Source organism: Solanum dulcamara, chromosome 11 (assembly GCF_947179165.1).
Source record: "Solanum dulcamara chromosome 11, daSolDulc1.2, whole genome shotgun sequence".
Taxonomy (NCBI): Eukaryota; Viridiplantae; Streptophyta; class Magnoliopsida; order Solanales; family Solanaceae; genus Solanum; species Solanum dulcamara.
Window position 1 is genome coordinate 39,403,396 of NC_077247.1, and position 18,290 is coordinate 39,421,685.

Sequence of the window (18,290 nt, forward strand, 5' to 3'; positions counted from 1 at the left end):
TGATGTATTACGTCAATTAAAAAGTACAATCTTCGGCTATACTTTATACATTATTACTCTGATTAATCCTCGGCTGATGAGAAAGGCCCATAAGTTGCGGGTTTAGCTACTAAATCTGGGCCATATGAATTTTCGCAGCCCTTCTAAACCCTAACGCAGCCATCCACCGCCTATAACTACAACTGGTTCCTAATCAATCCCTTCATCTTTCATTTTGCTATGCCTGCTCTAGAGCCATTTTTTTTTTACTACTAGTACTAAGTTTTCCTTCAAATTTCACTTGTCTTTTCCGTTCTTTGATTTCGTCTTTTTGCTAGTTATCGGAGTTCCTCAGTGATGAACAACACAGATGACGAGTCTGATATCCATTCTTTTAAAAGTATGAAGACAAAACGAGGCATTTGTCTGAGAGGAACTCCAATCAAAATCACCCATTTTTACGTTTTTCTATTTTTTGATCGAGTTTTCTTTTGAAAACGAATCTGAATGGTTCATATTTCCCATCTTCAAATTTACTTAGTATATCTTTATTAAGTATAATCCGGGGGAAAATATTACTATGCATCAATTATCAAATATTTGTTTTAAAAATAATTAAATGCTGTCATTAAACTGTTTTTCAGGAAAAAAAATAGCCAAAGAATCTGTTTTGGTAGTATTTCTATTGGATGTTTAAACAAAATTAAACAACGTTTTCTCCTCATAACGAAATTCCTAGAAACTACTGTTGAACTTCAAAATGGATTAGTCTAATCTCTCAACTTATGTTGCATCATTTTATTTTACTTTGATATAAAGCGAATTAATTTTAAAGCATTATTATTTAAAATTAGTTTAATAAAATATATGTCAGCCAATCTGAGTCAATTAATATGAATTGGAGTTGGAAGTAGGTTGGTTATGGACAAATATTTAAAGTTGAATCACTGTTGAAACGCATTAAAAATAACCACTTTAAATATGAAAATAAAATTTAAACAACAATATTCCTATTTAAAATATAGAAAAACTTTTCACAATTTCATGAAATTATAAACTTCATAAATATATTGTGTAGGTATTATAACTAAGAAGTCACCATTCCCTTCAAAAATTGGATATGTATGATGAAAAATAATCATATAAACTTGTCTTTCAGCATATTTGGATTGACTTAAAACAGATTATAAGCTGTTTTTATTTTTTATTGAGTATTTGGTTGAACAATTTAAAACTATTTTGTGTTTAAAATATGTCCAAAGCTTAAAAAAATAAGTTGGGGTACTTATAAGCTGAAAAAATTATTTTAAATAAGTTAAGCCAAACATGCACTTAATCATATTAAATTATGATCAATTAAAATCTCTTTTAAGATATTGCTAGAGAATTTCTCTAACATATTTTCAATTGTAATTATAACAACAAATAGCCAATAATTTCACAAGTATTGTTTGGAGAAGGCAGAATATATGCCTAACTTATTACTGAAAGGTAGAAAAGTTATTTTTAAGAGACCCTCAATTAAAAAAATAAATATCAAAGTATATAATATAGAAAGCATGACAAAATAAAGCATAAAGAAAAACAAGAATAATAACTATAATAAAATAGTGAGATAAGTGAAGTACAAGAGACAAGATAGTAACATTATGGGAGGAGATATCCTCCCCCTTTTTGTGGACTAAGTTATATATATATATATATATATATATATATATATATATAAATATGCTTTCAGATTAAAAAAAAAAAGAAGAAAAGATAGTAACATAAATAGAAGGATAAGAAACTACAGACAAAATACTATGATTTCTAGTATAAAACAATATGCCAAACAACTCTAAGGGGGTGTTCAAATTGATTTTTTTAAAAGTGTTTTATAAGCTAAAAACTAAAAGTCATAAGTTAGGGACACCCAACTTTTGGCTCTTTTTAAAAACTTTTTCAGCCTAAAAATTTGTGTTTTTCAAATAATTCCAAAAGTAAAAAAGAACTTAAAAGCCAAAAATCACTTAAAATAAACCAATCCAAACACCACTAAACTGCCTATTAACTTTCATCGGTAAGTTGTCATGTCCTTTTTATTAACTTTTTCTTAATATTTTTTCGACATATCTCTACTTATCTTGAAACCATTCATAGACAACTTCTCTCACACACCTCTGCATGAGGGCATCCATGCATCTCTTCTTCACATGTCAGAATCATCACAATTTCACTTTCACATCATATCCTTCATCGAGATCAGTTCTATCTTATTTCAAATATCTTTATTTCTAATCGTCTCTCCAAAATAGCGAATGCCCCTACTCTAAGGTAGCAAAAGAAATAAAATTAACAGAACGTTAAAACAAAAAAATAGGGCAATTTTAACTAAATGTTGAAGGCAACTGGAATCCAATATGTGTAACTTGCAAGGAGGGAAATTTAATTCATTGCAATTTAATTTTTGACCCAATTTGCAATATATATTATCTCAACAAATAATTAACCATGATCAACTTATGTGATTTGGTGCAACTACTTGTGAGTAAATATTTCACAGGATTTTAGCTTCAAATAATGCAAAACACAGTAGTCCACAAATTCCCTGGCAAAATTACAAAATGAGTATCTTTATCCTAAACACAAACTTTGCCACGTTGCAAGCCACCAAATAAGAGGCATTAGCTCAGGCCAACCAATGAAAATATAGGCCTTATCCTATCTCTTATCTTACTCACAGCAAAGCCACCAAAATAATTTGTCCACTCTCTCCATAGTCCATACAAACCATTTCTAACAAAGCAGAAACATAGAGGAACACAAGACATTTGATCAAGAAAAAAGGGTAAAATTATGGCTGCCTCTCTACAAGCAGCTGCTACTCTTATGCAACCAACAAAGGTTGGTGCTAGAAACAACCTGCAGTTGAGGTCTGCTCAAAGTGTGAGCAAAGCATTTGGTGTTGAACCAGCTGCATCCAGGCTCACTTGCTCTTTGCAAACTGAAATCAAGGAATTGGTTCAGAAATGCACTGATGCTGCCAAGATTGCTGGTTTTGCTCTTGCCACCTCTGCCCTCGTCGTCTCAGTAAGTTGCTCTTCTTACTCAATTTTGCCTGCTTCATGTCTTATTTCCCATATATCCAGTGTTGTTGCCTGCATGATAAAGAGTCATAAATTCAGACAGTACAGTTTCAGGTATTACATATAGGTTCTAGTCAACAGAAAAAGAAATACAAATTAGCAGTTTTTCATCATCATTCAACTAGGATCTTTCTAAACTAGCCCATCATATTATGTATACAATTCAACATGCCAGCTATTAAACAACTTACTATTAGAAATACAAGACAATCAATGAAAAATGTCATGAGATCCCCCGCTCTTCAGGGGTGTCCTCAGCGTTAAGGAACATGTACTTAGGTGTATCGGCTGACTCGTTTAGATCATGAGGAGGCACAAATGCAAGAAGGCCACTTTTAAACTATGAATGGATCAGTACTGTGAATAGGATAGGATGATACAGGAATTTTATTCATTATTTGGAAAAATAAACTGTCATATCCCTCTATTGTGTATGAAGTTTATGGTTTCCTTTGGTGTAAATCCAATCACCAAAATTTAAGATGATAAGAAACACTATAACTGGATTAGAGATGAATGCTAACTTACCAGTGTGACGTACCTATTCTAAAAGCAGGTAAAACGTTTTTCAAGCTTGTAGGCCTCATATTCACTGTCATTCACAACCATAACTACCACATATCTATATCAGGAGTAGAGGGCCTTTGATGTCTTTGAGAGTATGTAGAAATACTTTAGAAGGCTTCTTTACCATTGCCACCCATTTTATACCCTCACATTGCCACCTCCAAAATTAAGATCAGCCTATCCAATCCTCCAATCTCTAGTCACCATTTCCTAGCTCATTTCTGGATGTTCATGCTGTTATCTGTATTTCAGGACAAACATCGATAGTTCTATAAAGATCAACTGATTTACGGATTCTGTCTTAATATATATACACAATCTAATTTTCACTTTTATTTTTATTTGGTATGATGATGACATGAATTGAGCTTATACGGAGAAACATAGTCAATGAGAATTCATATAGGCGACCCCAATTTATTTGGGACTGATGCATAGTAGTTATTGTTCTTGTTTCTCATGCAAAAATTTCTAAAGTTTGTACACTTGGCTACACAGGGAGCAAATGCGGAAGGAGTTCCAAAACGTTTAACCTATGACGAAATCCAAAGCAAGACATACATGGAAGTAAAGGGAACTGGAACTGCTAACCAGTGCCCTACCATTGATGGAGGTGTTGGCAGCTTTGCCTTCAAACCAGGCAAATACACTGCCAAGAAATTCTGCTTAGAGCCCACATCATTCACTGTCAAGGCAGAGGGTGTGAGCAAGAACGCAGCCCCAGACTTCCAAAAAACCAAGCTCATGACACGCTTAACCTACACTCTTGATGAGATTGAGGGACCATTCGAAGTGTCTCCTGATGGCACTGTTAAGTTTGAGGAGAAGGATGGAATTGATTATGCTGCTGTTACAGTTCAGCTTCCTGGTGGTGAGCGTGTGCCTTTCCTCTTCACTATCAAACAGCTAGTGGCAAGCGGCAAACCAGAAAGCTTTAGTGGTGAGTTCCTTGTGCCATCGTACAGAGGTTCATCCTTCCTAGACCCAAAGGGACGAGGTGGATCTACTGGCTATGACAATGCTGTTGCATTGCCCGCTGGAGGGAGAGGAGACGAGGAGGAGCTTCAGAAGGAGAACGTAAAGAACACTGCATCTTTAACAGGAAAGATCACCTTGAGTGTTACCCAGAGCAAGCCAGAGACTGGTGAGGTCATTGGAGTATTTGAGAGCATCCAGCCATCTGATACTGATCTGGGAGCAAAGGTCCCCAAGGATGTAAAAATCCAGGGTATCTGGTATGCCCAACTTGAATGATGGAGAGTTCTAGAATTTGTGTATCATTTCTTGGTCTAAATTTTGTTGTAAGTTGCAAGGTTAAACATTCTGTGACCCAATTTGGACAAGCACTGAAACAACTATCTTGCTGTATATTATCAAGCTCGAGTAATATTTCATGCTGATAGCCAGTTACAAACACTTCTAATGCTTGTGTACACCCAGGATAGACTACAAAGTAATGTCATCATAGAAAGGAGCAAGCTAACAACAATCCATACCCTCTAGACTCCACAATCATCAAAATTAGTGAATGTGTTCAGCAAAGGTAAGCTCAATTAAGTATTTTTATGTTAAGAGATTTAAACAACAGAAAGGCTGATCCTTACCAGTGTATATCTGATAAGTAACAAACAACTTAGTGTCCATCACAGATCATGCAGTGGTAAAGCAGATGAAATTCACAACTAAATTAGAAATGGACAGACAGATGGAGAGAAAGCAACAAAGGAGCCAATATAAATGCTTACTCTTCCTTGGGTTAAGTTCCAATGAAGTAACAATCATCTTATTGTTTTCAATTTTGACTTACAAACATACAGAATTCGTGTTCTAGTCCCAGGTATCAAACTGGTAGTAGCACTTTTCTTCTCTTGCGTAGGAGTACACCACTCTGAATGAACAACCTTCAGAAATAGAATGAGGTGCCTAAAGGTGGTTAGAAGAGAATTGTTACATTTTTGCATACAGGGATAGGCCGTAGAACCTTTGTTCTGACTTCTGAGTATATATCATCGAGTTAGTGCCAGCAAAAATTTCTAAATCATTAGTTCCACCCGCAAGCATGGTCACAATGGATGACATGTGCAGACTTCTATTTTCCTTGGAGAAAAACAAAAAGAACCTTCTTCATAGTATTATCAGCTTAGATCCACCAAATATTCCTTAAGAATTAATTACATTTGCAGCTTATCAAGTTTAATACTTGGTGGCATTTGTTATTTCACCAAAAATCTCTACAGGAGCATAACCCATCTTTAAAATGGTGAAATCTTAGAGGATCTCTCACAATGATCTGCACCCCGACAATTTTAGACAAATACTTAATAGCATTATGGCAATTGCCACATATCCTCAAGTTTTTGAACACCCTAATGGATGATGCACCATCCAAATTGAGAATCCCAAAGGCAACAGCAAGCCTCTCGCTGTGATTGCACAAACTGTATTCCTTTTCCTCTGCATCAAGATCTTGGCCAACAAGGTCTGTACAGGGTAAATACCCAGCTAACCTCATCTTTTCACCTACTTCAGTCAAAAAGCTGTAAATGTCTGCAGTCTGAGCATTATTCTTGTCACCGACAACAAAAGTATGCACTTTGTCTTTCACTTGAATCCAACTACAACCCGGACCTTTCATAATTCCTCTTTCTCTCATCAATTTCCGAATTTCTGAGGCCTCCTCTCGTAGTTTGGCAGCTTCATAGATATTGGACAATAAAACATAGTTCCCAGCGTTTTCCGGCTCAATCTCCAACAGTTGTTTTCCAGCAGCTCGTGCCATTTCCACATTCTTATATACTCTACATGCACCAAGCAATGCTCCCCAAGCAGCAGCACTTGGTTTCATGGGCATGTTTTGGATGAAATTATATGCCTGTTCTAGGCGCCCAGCACGGCTTAGAGCATCAACCATGCATGAATAATGTTCTGAATCAGGTTCAACTCCATATTCCTTTCTCATTGCATTAAAGATCACAAGGCCCTTGTCTACCAGCTGTGAATGGCTGCAACCTGATAAGACGCCAGTAAAGGTAACAGAGTTGGGTTTCACCCCTGAACTTACCATTTCACGGAAAAGCAACAAGGCTTCCTCTCCCTTCCCATGCATTGAATTTCCGATAATCATTGTGTTCCAAGCAATAGTATCTTTTTTTGGCATCATATAGAAGACTCTTTTGGATAGTTCTAGGTCACCACATTTAGCATACATGAATACCAAAGCAGTGAAGACTGTCTCATCTTCCAAAAATAAATGCCGAAGGAGAAAACCATGAATCTCCTTACCTCTTCTCATGCTTCCTAGATCTATACAAGTAGGTAGCACACTGGTGATCGTGATTTTATTTGGTTTTACACCTGACTGCTGCATATCATAAAGTATTTGAAGCGCTTTATCTGTTCTTCCACTTTGCATGCACCCTCCAATAACAGAATTCCACGAATCGTGATTCAGTTTGGTTCTTCCTTTTCGCAACTGATGAAAGATGCGAAGTGCTTTGTCACATTCCCCATTTGAGAAATATGCCGACATAATGGCATTGCATAAAACATAGTCAAACTGATGAGTACTATTAAATACCGACTCTGCTTGTTTGATACTTGAACAACTAGCATACATATCCACAAGAGCACTGCTGACATACACATTATCGTGTATTCCATTTCTAACAATATACCCGTGAATCTCTCTCCCCAAATTCAAACTTTTCAAATTTGAGCAGGCAGGAAGTATAGAAGACAATGTAACAGGATTAGGCCTCACCCCATTAAGCCCCATTTCACGGAATGTTATTAGTGCCTCTCTTGGAAGTTTACAATTAACATAGCAAGAACTCATCGAGGTCCAAGAGATTACATCTTTAGCACTTAAATTATCAAAAACCTCTCTAGCACCTTGAGCATATTTACACTTTCCATACATGTCAATCAGTGCATTTCCAAGGAGCAAATCAGTGCGATATCCATATCTAATTACATCTTCGTGAATGCCTTTTGCCTTTATCAAGTTGCCCAAAGCAGCACAAGTCCTGGTTACTGATAACAGTGCCAATTGATCAGGATGAACTTTCCTTTCCTGCAATTTATCATAGACTTCCAATGCTTCTTTTGGAAATCCGCTCTTCGTGTATGCAGTGATCAACAGCGTCCATGATCGTATATCTGGATGGGGAATTTCATCAAACAGTTGACGGGCACGTCGTATATCTCCAGAAGGTCCAACAGCACGCAGGAACTGTAAGTTTGGATGAAGACGCACCCTTGAGAGCATTTGTTTGTTCCTTGCTACCCTTGTAATGGTGGATGCAAGTTACGTGCAGTGGTTTGCCCAAATACAACTTATTTACTATATTACGTACACATTTTCGTCACAGAAGTGGATGTAGCATTGCTTTGCCCCACACTAATTTAAAATCCTGCAAGCACCTGTACCATTGCTGTCTGGCTAGTGAAGCAAAGAAGACTGAATGAAATTCCAGAATTGATGCTTTTAACTTGAATTGTTTTAAGAAATTATGTCGCATGCAATTTTTTTATTTGTAATAGAGAAAAAAAGGTTAAAAATACCCATCCACTTTTGATTATTAATTGGAGAAGAAAATTATCTAATTACATAAACATTTTTATCATATTTACTAATTTTATATGTAGTTTGAAATGATTACATTATTTCACTATAATAATTTCATACCGAATTTCACGTCAAATACATATAAATACATGTTTTTGCTATTAGATACGAGGGAGAGAGGCGAACTAGAATCTGTGTATCCTAAATACATGCAAATCACACTAGATATATATATATATATATATATATATGTGATACCATATACGTGAGCGAGAGAGGAGAGTTGTGAGCAAGATAGGAGAGAGGCGAGCAATAACGTTAATACACTTGGATACAATATCAGAATAAATTACATCTAATTTTAACTTATGTATTCGAAATACATGCATCCAAAATTCAAAATTAATCTGATAAGTATCCTAAGTTCAAAATCTGATAAGATTCATAATATTAACTAATTAACTCTTAAACTAATTAGATTTTCCATGAATTACATTCCTATCGGGCTATTTATATCTCTATCTTTGATAAAATTAACTCTGATTTGGATGGATTCTCCCGAGTTGACTTTAATGGCCGGATTTCAATCCAAAATTTCCAAATTACGATTGAATAATTGATGTTTTGCCAAATCATGTTAGGCAACATCACATTTACTGTTTGGCAGGCACTGAGGTGGCTATTCTCCTTTCCTCTCTGACTGAAGACAAATCAAATTCCCTTTGGAAACCCACAGCTCAACAAACTAGACAGACATAGTAACGCTTGCAAGTTGTATTATATTCTTGTGTTACAACATCGCCATCACAATTATTTTCCCCAAAATTCCTTTTCGCATTCCATTCACTCACGCTTTCCTTTTGTTGAAAAAAAACTGCACATAATTGAATGGATACCATCTATGAACTCAACAGAATTCTACAAACAGAAGAAGGTGAATTGCCAGTGATGAAATGGATAAACAGCCGGGGGCTATGGGGACGAGTGCCGGTTTAGCTTTGAGATTAGGACAGGCAATTTTCTCTGTCAGTTCACTTCTTTTCATGTGTTTTGGTGTTTCTTTCTTCAGCTACAGCTACGCTCCCTTCTGGTACTTATATATTCTTTTCTTTGATCTTTTTGCTTCCTATTTTATGCTTGTCGAGTTTATCTATTTCTGATTTTTCATACAAAGTTTTAATCTTTTGAATTTGGAGGCTCTTGAAATTGGCATGTAAGTGAAATGAGTGGACTGAAAAGATTATAGGGAAACTAAACTTGAATTGAGCCTTAGCAGGCAACTGGTATCGATCAATTTAACAAATTGGTTATTTTTGAGAAATTTTAAAACCAAAGTCAGATTGGGAAGAGGATCAGCTCGCTATCTTGGTCTGAAAATGTAAACAAGTCCGGGTTTTGATTAATTGGGTTGCGACAAATGCCATTACCGTTGCCACCAGTAGAATTACATTCATTTTGATAAATTGACATCTAAATGGTTCTACTGAAATAACCACGTGAATGCCGAATGCCCAGTACAGAGCTTTTAATGAGCTTTGATGGGCACTTTCTTTGACCTTTTATGGTTGTTAATAGAAGGATCTTCACAAGAGAAGTGTGAAGTTCATTTTCAATATGGAGTCCGGAAGAAATAGTTACATGAACTTAAGGTAGATTACATGTTGGATATACACTTGTGTTATTTTGTTGGAGTAGTTAATTGGTTATTGCGGATTGGGATGCGTAATTGAGGTTAGAAATATTTCCTGAGAATATGACAACTGACAACAGGTCATATTGTATGCTTTGTTTACTTGAGAACTTTAAACAGATATCAGATTTTATCTGTACTGTATCTGGAGTTTTGTCGTGAAAGCTGCCATTAGGAAGTGCTTAGTTGAGATTTATGCTGCTTGGAATCATCTATGCAGTTGTTATACCAATTGGAGTATTATACTGAAACTAGATGTTAGTGGGATATATCTCACATGTGTATTTTTTTTTTTTTGTATAGCCATCTCGTATACGTAACTCACTGGCTAACTTATTCGAATTCGCCCCACATAAGGCCCCTTAAAGGAGGAAGTGCTCACTAACGGCAGTTTCTCCATTTTCAGGGCTTGATCCTGAAACCTCTGGTTAAGGGAGGGATCCCATCCTTTCCACCACATCTCTGGATAGTAATCCCTTCCACCACATCTCTTGATAGTATCTCATATGCATAATCTGTTTAACGGATTCTAAATTTATCAGCTGTATACCCAAGGTTAATATTTCTAATGGTCATTAATGATTGAAATCATATTCTGCTTCTAAGGTGCTATTCCTGCATTTTCATTTTCTTATTCTTTGCCTAAGACAAGCTCTCTAGCACAACTCTTGCTCAGGTAGGTGGTGCCAGTTTCGGGCAACTTGCTAAATTCCATCTTGCAGCTGCCATCACCTACCCTAATGCTCCTGCTCCGGATCTTACTGCTGGCTTGAGCTTTCTTGCTTGCTATGCTCTAGCTAGCGGAATGCTTTATCGAATGCACCAACCAACCTCTGGTGTCGGGCCTATGTATGCCAACTCCAACTAGGAAACTACTACCGCTTGGGCCCAGTGGTGGAGCCAAACTTTTTACTAAGGAGTGTCACAATATATAAAGGTAGACACACGTAATAAACAAGGGGAGTAAACAAATAGTATTTATACATAAAATTGAAATTTTAATTTAGCTAAACAGTGTAATTTTCCGATGAATTGACCCCCCTCAGCATAAGGTGGCTCTGCTAGTGCTTGGGCCTAAGCTCCTGAACCGGTACGAAGAAGAAGCGCACCGATACTTTTTGGAAGTCCATGGTTTTAATATTACTACTGTTGATGATTATTCCAATCAAAACCGCTGGCCAACTAATCTGAATTCGCAAGTGTGAAGTGCTCCCTACTGGGAGTTTCTCCGTTTCTAGGCTCAAACCTGAGACTTGTGGTTAAGCGTGGAGGGATCCCATCCATCCCACCACACCCCCCTTGGTGGTATCTCGTATGCGTAGTCTCTTTAACATATTCTAGATTTAGAAGTTGTTATCCCAAGCTAGTTTTACATTCTAAACTAATCCATACCTACAAGTGCATAATTTTAACTAAGCATGGAACAAGAGTAATCAGTTGTAAAAATCTTATATCTGAATATTTGTATGTTCTTACAATTCTCTAGTTGCTGAGGTGCAATTTCTCTGTTAAATTACCTATTTCACCTATTGTTGTTTGCAGCTTTTTGGTGACAACCATGGGTTTGGTAACACCATGGAGCTTGGGATTGGCAATGATCGATACATTTTTAGTGTTGGCTAAACGCCCTAATCAGCCCAAAGTATTGTCAGCTGTTATTTTAGGAGATTGGGTAAGTGCCTTGATAAATTTACTGACAACTCAAACTGTATAATCTTGTTCTGATCAAATAGTGTATTATTGGATTCAAAACAGGTCCTTTCGGTTCTGTCACTGGCTGTGTCGTGTTCCACAGCTAGTGTGGCTGATTACCTGATTGCTTCTCATAGTGTATACTGCAGAGGTAATATATGCCTACGATATCAACTCTCTGCTGCCATGGCTTTCTTGACTTGGATATCGTCATCGGCGTCTTTGCTCTTCAATCTTTGGCTTCTTCCTACCTTATAGTATATTGTATCTCTGGTCCTGGACCTCCTGGTTGTCTTTTGATTTAATAAATAGGGAGTAAAGATTGTCAAGTAATATCTCCATCTTTGCCATCTCTCCGACATAATTTGGTTTAATTTATGGGGCCAAAAGAGAGACCATTTGTAAAATGTCACCAATATGTTCTACTATGATCTCTGCAAGGGTTAGAATGATACTAAAAGTTAGTTCACTCATTGCTTTAGAGTATTTGGTCCATTTATAAACGACATGCATAATTAAACTTGCACAACATGGATTCACAATCTACTGCCTTGATACCCTTGGTAACGTCGTTTCCTACCCCCACACAAGTTGAAGTCTCTATCCAAGACTAGATCCAATTTGAACTCCTCTATTACCGCTTTTATAAGAGAAGCTTTTAGATTAGATACTCAAATTGTTCCGCATGATATATACCAGAGTTATCTTGTCCTAATTAGATAATTGTAACCATTGTCTTATATTATTTATACTAAACAAATTAAGAATAAATGAAAGCTTACAGAGCTTAAGTAAGCATCTTATTAGTGATGTTCTACTCAAAGACAAACATGAGAAGCAAATTGATTTTCAGCTTAGTTATGTACTTCTAACATACATTCTATCAGCTTATTGAAAGGCATTTATCGGTTCATGAACCAAGAGGCATGCCAGTCTCCTGTATATGCTTAAACTACAAATCATATCTTCTTTTTTTAATCACATCGGGGGCAAAGAAAAGAGAAATGGTGGAGGAGATTACAAGGTGAAGAAGAATTAAATCTCATTTACCAACAAGGTGAAAGTTCATATAATCAACCAACCGAACAACCTCAAATGATATATGTTTTACTTTGTTGTTTCAATCAATAAATATGGAAAACCAACGTACAATTTTCCATAATATCTTAGAGGTATCCATTTTTATTCTTTGGAGTTTCACGTCTCAAAGACAAAATTGAAATTCAAAATCAAAATGGACAAATCATCTGTATGCACGCTTTTTTTTTGGGGGGGGGGGTTGGAGCCGTTAATGTTGGAGCAAATTGCGTGCATACAAAGGATTTGTCCGTTTTGGTCCATTTTGAAATTAAATGCCCTATTTGAAATTTTCGCTTGGAAATGTGACCTTTCGGACCGTCTAATTTGTTCCAAAAAGCTACTATCTCATAAGATGGATTCACCTATATTCTACCAATAGCTGCTTTCTACTGTCAGAGAAGAACACTCTTCCTTGGTTAAATTATTGCAAACATAAAAAGAAAAATGTAAAGAAAGAGAAGGTCGATGTGCAGTTTCTCTGGCCATAGGAAACAAGAAAAAGATGGAGCTTTGAGATTCACTAGAATTAAAGATCAGATTATAATACGTAAGCTGCTGTTGGGTTGTTGGGAATACCCATCTTTTCCCCCCCCTTTATATTGCATATGTACAGTGTCATCTAGAATATAATAATAATAAGAAGGGAAAACTGTATAATGATGCAGGGTTTAGAATGTTGCATCACTATCAAAGGCATAGGTTGCTTGTTTGCTAGTGGGCAGCCAATATAGGTTTTTCTAGATTAGATTAGATAACATTTGCTTTTCTATTATTAATAAAGCTAAGATACGTTAGCTAGTCAAGATTTGGTGGCATGGTTAGGTTTTGAGGACCCACCTCCAATTAGGACAAGTTAAACTGTTCACATTATTAAATTCTTTAATACATTACATATGTTTATTAACATTATTATTGTTTTTCTATTCCCATTCTTTATATTAAGAACAATTACGGATTCATAGGTGAAACGAGGGCATTTTGAATATTATTTTAATATGTTAGAGATTTTTTTTTCTAACAAAAATAGTCTATCTTATATAAGTAGTATATAATGTATAGTTAATAACCATGTTTCAATCTCAAGTTTAGTATCTGAATTTCTTTTATTGCCCAAAGTATAAAATGCCATCGCCATCACCATATATGAGTATTACTCCAAACATATTGTAATACTCTAAATAATAACAACGGTATTTTTACTGCCTTAATTTATTTTTTTACTTTCTTTTTAATTTATTTAACGAGTTAATATCACTTTCAATATTTTACGTAATATGTTTAGAGCCATAAAATTTAAAAAATATTTTGATATATTATACATATTGATAATTTAAAATCACAAAACTCAAAAGTCTCATTTCTGTACTTTTTAAACTTCGTACATAATTAAATTTTGATATATAAAAAGAAAATAGAAAGAATATATAATCCCTCTGTTTCAATGTATTTTAACCTATTTTTTCCGTTTAAAAAAGATTGTCTCTTTTCTTTTTGATAATTTTTTAATTTAAATTTTCACGTGACATATTTAAAATTACAAGATTAAAAAATATTTTAGTACATTCTACATATCTTTAGTTTAAGATTATAAGATTTTAAAATTTTATTTATTTTCTTAAACTCCATATCAAGTTAAAAACAGACAAATAAATTAAAATGGGAAAGTATATATACTCTCTCTATTCTAAATAAGTGATATTTTTAACTTAGGTACATCCTTTAAGAAGTTACTTATTCCTAAAAATGTACTTTTACTAATACTTATTTTTAAAAAAATATCTTGAAACAGATATAGCTCTTTACCATAGTATTTTGGTCATGTAAAATTCTTTTTATTTAAATAAAAATAAAATAGTAAAACATCACCAATTATTTCTGTTTCAAAATGAAAAATGTGAAAACACCAGTTATTTAAGAACGGAGGAAAATATTTAGTTTGTAGTATAATTAGAATTCATGTCTACTATTTAAGGCTGGAATTAATATCATTGGAGAAAAAGGTGGATAATAAGTCAATAAGCAATGAGCCAGGATGGCAGCTGAATCCCTGATTTGGAATTTAGCTTGTGAAACGTGGGGCAGAGTGAAAGGCCACCTTATACAACCTGTCAACCCCCATTTTACAACCTGGCAATGCATTGCTCTCCTCATTCATGGTCATGGCCAGTATTTTAACCAATGGACGCGAGACGAGGCATTTTACGTAGTATAGTATGAGATGAGGTGTAAATTTTGAAACAGAAAGTGTATATGTCTCGTTGGTCTCATGTGTCTTCATTTTATAATTCTATTACTAAAAATACAAGTAAAAATAAATATTTTAATAATTCTATGAATAGTTCAAATAAATCATCAATAATATAGAGAAAATATTATAATTATTATTAATAAGGTAATAACACGAAAAATGATAATAATTAAGATAATCTTTAAAATGAAATCATCAACCATTTCATCATCAATCTCCACTATTTTAGAAAAAATCACTATAACATGAAAACATAATAGTATAACGTAAAAATATCATTACATCAATAATAAAAAACATAATTTATAGTAAAAATATTTTAAAACAATAAAAAAATCAAATTTAACATTTGAAGCGTACATTTTTAAATCCGAAATTTAGACTTTTACATCTGAAACTTACTTCGTACCATCTACATCTTTCATTTGTGTCCTAAAGCGCTTTTGGTACGTTTCATCCAAAAAAAAAATGCCTTTGAAAATAGTGATCATGACACATTTTTCCTGTTGATTTAAGTAAGTGCATTTGTATATTGGACATTATATAAACATGCATGTAATACACTATTTAATTTATTTGGAAAAGTGTCATATTCCTTGATTATCCAAAGTATTTTAACTTTTTAAAATTATTATACTTTAGAGTCATTCATACTATTTATATTACTATTTGAAAACTACACTCCCAATTCTTTTCTTTTTTTATCCTAACCGAATTTCACTACGAAGATACCAGAGTCTAGTTCTAAGCCATCTTTTTCCTCAAGTATTTTGATAAGTAAAATTCATCCAGCTCATAGTGGAGTTTCATTAGAAACAACAGCAAATACGAGTCAATTAGCTAATAATAAGAATATGAATGAATGATTTTAACCTTTACATATAACGTAAAGTAAAATTAATATATTTCATATAATTAAGGAGGCGTAAACCGGACTTTTCCCTTAAGTAATATATAAAAAAGACAATTCGATACACTAAAGATTTCGCTATGCGCAGAGTCCGAAAAAGGGCCCGACCACAAGGGTACTAAGGTGAATAATTCTTACACTATTATTTATTATGAAATTTACCAATTCTGGCATGCAATTACTATTTTCCGTATATTGCAACTACGATAAAACCAATAATTATAGAGAGGATCTGCATCTGACTTTTCAATTATATGGCTTGTTAATATCCTCTTTTCAATTTATTGTCAAGCCTTGGAAACAGCCTCTGGCAGAAATGCAAGGCAAGGCTGCGTACAATAGACCCTTGTGGTCAGACCCTTCCCCGAACCCCGCGCATAGCGGAAGCTTTAGTGCACCGGGCTGTCCTTTTTTTTAGTGCGTGCAACTTTTATATATATAGCACAATTTTTCAGTCCAAATGAGAATTATTAATAAGTTTGACTTTAAGTAATTTCTGTATAAAAGGTTAAGCACTTCCATTTAAGGTTTATTAATTTAAATACATATCAAGAATTATGGTGGAATGGTTGAGATCTCTTCGCTCTTAAGTGTTGAAGAGTTCCATGTCAGATTAAAAATGAAAATCTTTTTATATAGTCTTGGACAATTTCTTTATGAGCTAATTTTGGAGTTGAGTTTGGCTCAAACCTTTTGAAGTTGAGTTAGACATAAATTTATTTCTTTTCACTAATCAAAGGTTTCGGATTCGACCCTCATGTTGAGAGTTTCGTTCCTCAATTTATGCAGCACAATTTAAATTTTAAAAATCAAATAATTTAATTTTGTAAATTTGAGCATGAAATCTTTAAGGTTTTTGATATAAAAAGTTAGTAATATAAATCATAAAAATTGAAAATTTAAGATACTTAAAAAAGACTATATACAAAAAATACGAGAAGAAAAAAATCTTATTTAAATCTCGAAATTTAAAAAGTGGGAAATACGGTATTTGTCGTAATACTACATGACAAAAAAAAGGTGCATCTTTATATACCTCCCACGCTTAGCATTTCTCTCTCGCCTTTCAGTCTTTTGAAACAACCATTAAATTACAACTCTTTTCCTTCGTCCAATTCATATGCATAATAATAATAATGGGTATTATATGCAGTTCATACGAATCCACATCAGTTGCTACAGCCAAATTAATACTTCATGATGGAAGATTACAAGAGTTTTCTTATCCAATTAAGGCTTCTTACTTATTACAAAATGACCCTTCTATCTTCATTTGCAACTCCGACGAAATGGATTTCGGAAACGTCGTTTGCGCCGTAAATGCCGAAGAAGAGCTTCAACTTGGTCAGCTATATTTTGCCTTACCTTTGAGCCACTTAAAACATAAGCTGAAAGCTGAGGAAATGGCTGCATTAGCTGTGAAGGCTAGCTCTGCAATAAACAATAGTAGTAGTAGTGGTGAGAAATTTATGGTATTTGAAAAAAGTGGTCCTAATATTTCAAAGAAAATGGTGAATGACAATAGTGGTCCTAGAGGGAATAATAAGAGTGGCAGGAGAAAGAAGTTCACGGCGAAGTTGAGTGCAATAAATGAGTAGGCCGGGGTAATATCTGACCAGTTTAACTGTATCTCGACTTAAATTGTATTAACTATATGCGCTATTTTCTTGTTAGCACATGTATTAGATAACTTTGCATATCAAGGTTTAATTAGCTAGATAGATACTACGTGCTAGTAATTTTTTTTTTTTTTGGTTATTGTTTGTGAGATCTGAATTTTGATTTCTCATGTTTTTTAATCGCTTTATTAACAGTTAGGCTAAATCCTTTGTGAATATTTTAGAGTTGAAGCTAATTAATTACTGTTCATTAATTTTGAGATGTAAATAGTAGGTTTTGTAGAACTGTTGCGGTTATTAATTACTCCCTTCATCCCAATATATATGTTATGTTGTTTAACTTGATACGGAGTCTTCGAAATAGAAAGATTAACTTTTGAAAATTATAGTTGGAGGCTAAAGCTTGTTTTAAGTTTTAATGTACTTGTCAACAATGGAGGGGTAATATCACAATTCTACCCCTCAACGTACGGGTTTGATTAAGGTAGAGGAGTACAATTATAAAGATAAATAATGAGCTTGATTTACTGTCAATTACGACAGACAACCGTAATGTAGTACGTACAATTTTGTAAATATCTATGAGTTATATATAATTAAGTCATGCCTAACCGTATTAGGACCATTAGAAGGGAGGAGTAAAGCAGGAGTAATAAATAGGAGCATGCAGGTGCACGATGAGGATTTCTAATCGGTAGAAAAGAGTAGTATAGTCTTGTCCAAAAGCAAATTAATGTTAGACAATAGAAAATCATCTTTGGAAACATGTTTTATTGAGAAAAGAGATAGAGAGTATAAAACGAGTTTCAG

At 34.3% G+C, this 18,290-nt stretch overlaps 3 protein-coding genes, 1 non-coding gene and 1 pseudogene across 4 annotated transcripts; 4 read left to right on the plus strand and 1 right to left on the minus strand.

The window, feature by feature from the left end:
* Nucleotides 1–328: 328 nt before the first annotated feature.
* LOC129875411 (small nucleolar RNA SNOR75) lies at nt 329–414 on the plus strand. Its single transcript, XR_008763197.1, has one exon. It is a non-coding gene; the product is annotated as a small nucleolar RNA SNOR75 (small nucleolar RNA).
* Nucleotides 415–2,686: 2,272 nt separating this feature from the next.
* On the plus strand, nt 2,687–5,042 carry LOC129874903 (oxygen-evolving enhancer protein 1, chloroplastic). The gene is made up of 2 exons (XM_055950287.1): nt 2,687–3,051; nt 4,173–5,042. The coding sequence occupies exons 1-2, from the start codon at nt 2,818–2,820 to the stop codon at nt 4,926–4,928; spliced, it is 990 nt and encodes a 329-aa protein (XP_055806262.1). The 5' UTR covers nt 2,687–2,817; the 3' UTR covers nt 4,929–5,042.
* A 646-nt stretch (nt 5,043–5,688) lies between these two features.
* On the minus strand, nt 5,689–8,184 carry LOC129874902 (pentatricopeptide repeat-containing protein At1g20230-like). The gene has a single exon (XM_055950286.1). It carries the CDS (start codon nt 7,939–7,941, stop codon nt 5,893–5,895), a length of 2,049 nt encoding a protein of 682 aa, XP_055806261.1. The 5' UTR covers nt 7,942–8,184; the 3' UTR covers nt 5,689–5,892.
* A 597-nt stretch (nt 8,185–8,781) lies between these two features.
* Nucleotides 8,782–12,373, plus strand: LOC129875204 (CASP-like protein ARALYDRAFT_485429). Its single transcript, XM_055950651.1, has 3 exons — nt 8,782–9,331; nt 11,474–11,603; nt 11,687–12,373. Exons 1-3 carry the CDS (start codon nt 9,195–9,197, stop codon nt 11,879–11,881), a joined length of 462 nt encoding a protein of 153 aa, XP_055806626.1. The 5' UTR covers nt 8,782–9,194; the 3' UTR covers nt 11,882–12,373.
* A 4,545-nt stretch (nt 12,374–16,918) lies between these two features.
* On the plus strand, nt 16,919–17,777 carry LOC129873960 (uncharacterized; annotated as a pseudogene).
* The last annotated feature ends 513 nt before the right edge of the window (nt 17,778–18,290 follow it).

What these genes read in the sequence shown, in the direction of transcription:
- LOC129874902 (XM_055950286.1), bottom strand. Translation starts at nt 7,941, where the DNA reads ATGCTCTCAAGGGTGCGTCTTCATCCAAACTTACAGTTCCTGCGTGCT.
- LOC129874903 (XM_055950287.1), top strand. Translation starts at nt 2,818, where the DNA reads ATGGCTGCCTCTCTACAAGCAGCTGCTACTCTTATGCAACCAACAAAG. An exon ending in CCTCTGCCCTCGTCGTCTCA is followed by an intron (nt 3,052 to 4,172) that starts GTAAGTTGCTCT and finishes TTGGCTACACAG; the next exon opens with GGAGCAAATGCGGAAGGAGT.
- LOC129875204 (XM_055950651.1), top strand. Translation starts at nt 9,195, where the DNA reads ATGGATAAACAGCCGGGGGCTATGGGGACGAGTGCCGGTTTAGCTTTG. An exon ending in TACAGCTACGCTCCCTTCTG is followed by an intron (nt 9,332 to 11,473) that starts GTACTTATATAT and finishes TGTTGTTTGCAG; the next exon opens with CTTTTTGGTGACAACCATGG. An exon ending in CTGTTATTTTAGGAGATTGG is followed by an intron (nt 11,604 to 11,686) that starts GTAAGTGCCTTG and finishes GATTCAAAACAG; the next exon opens with GTCCTTTCGGTTCTGTCACT.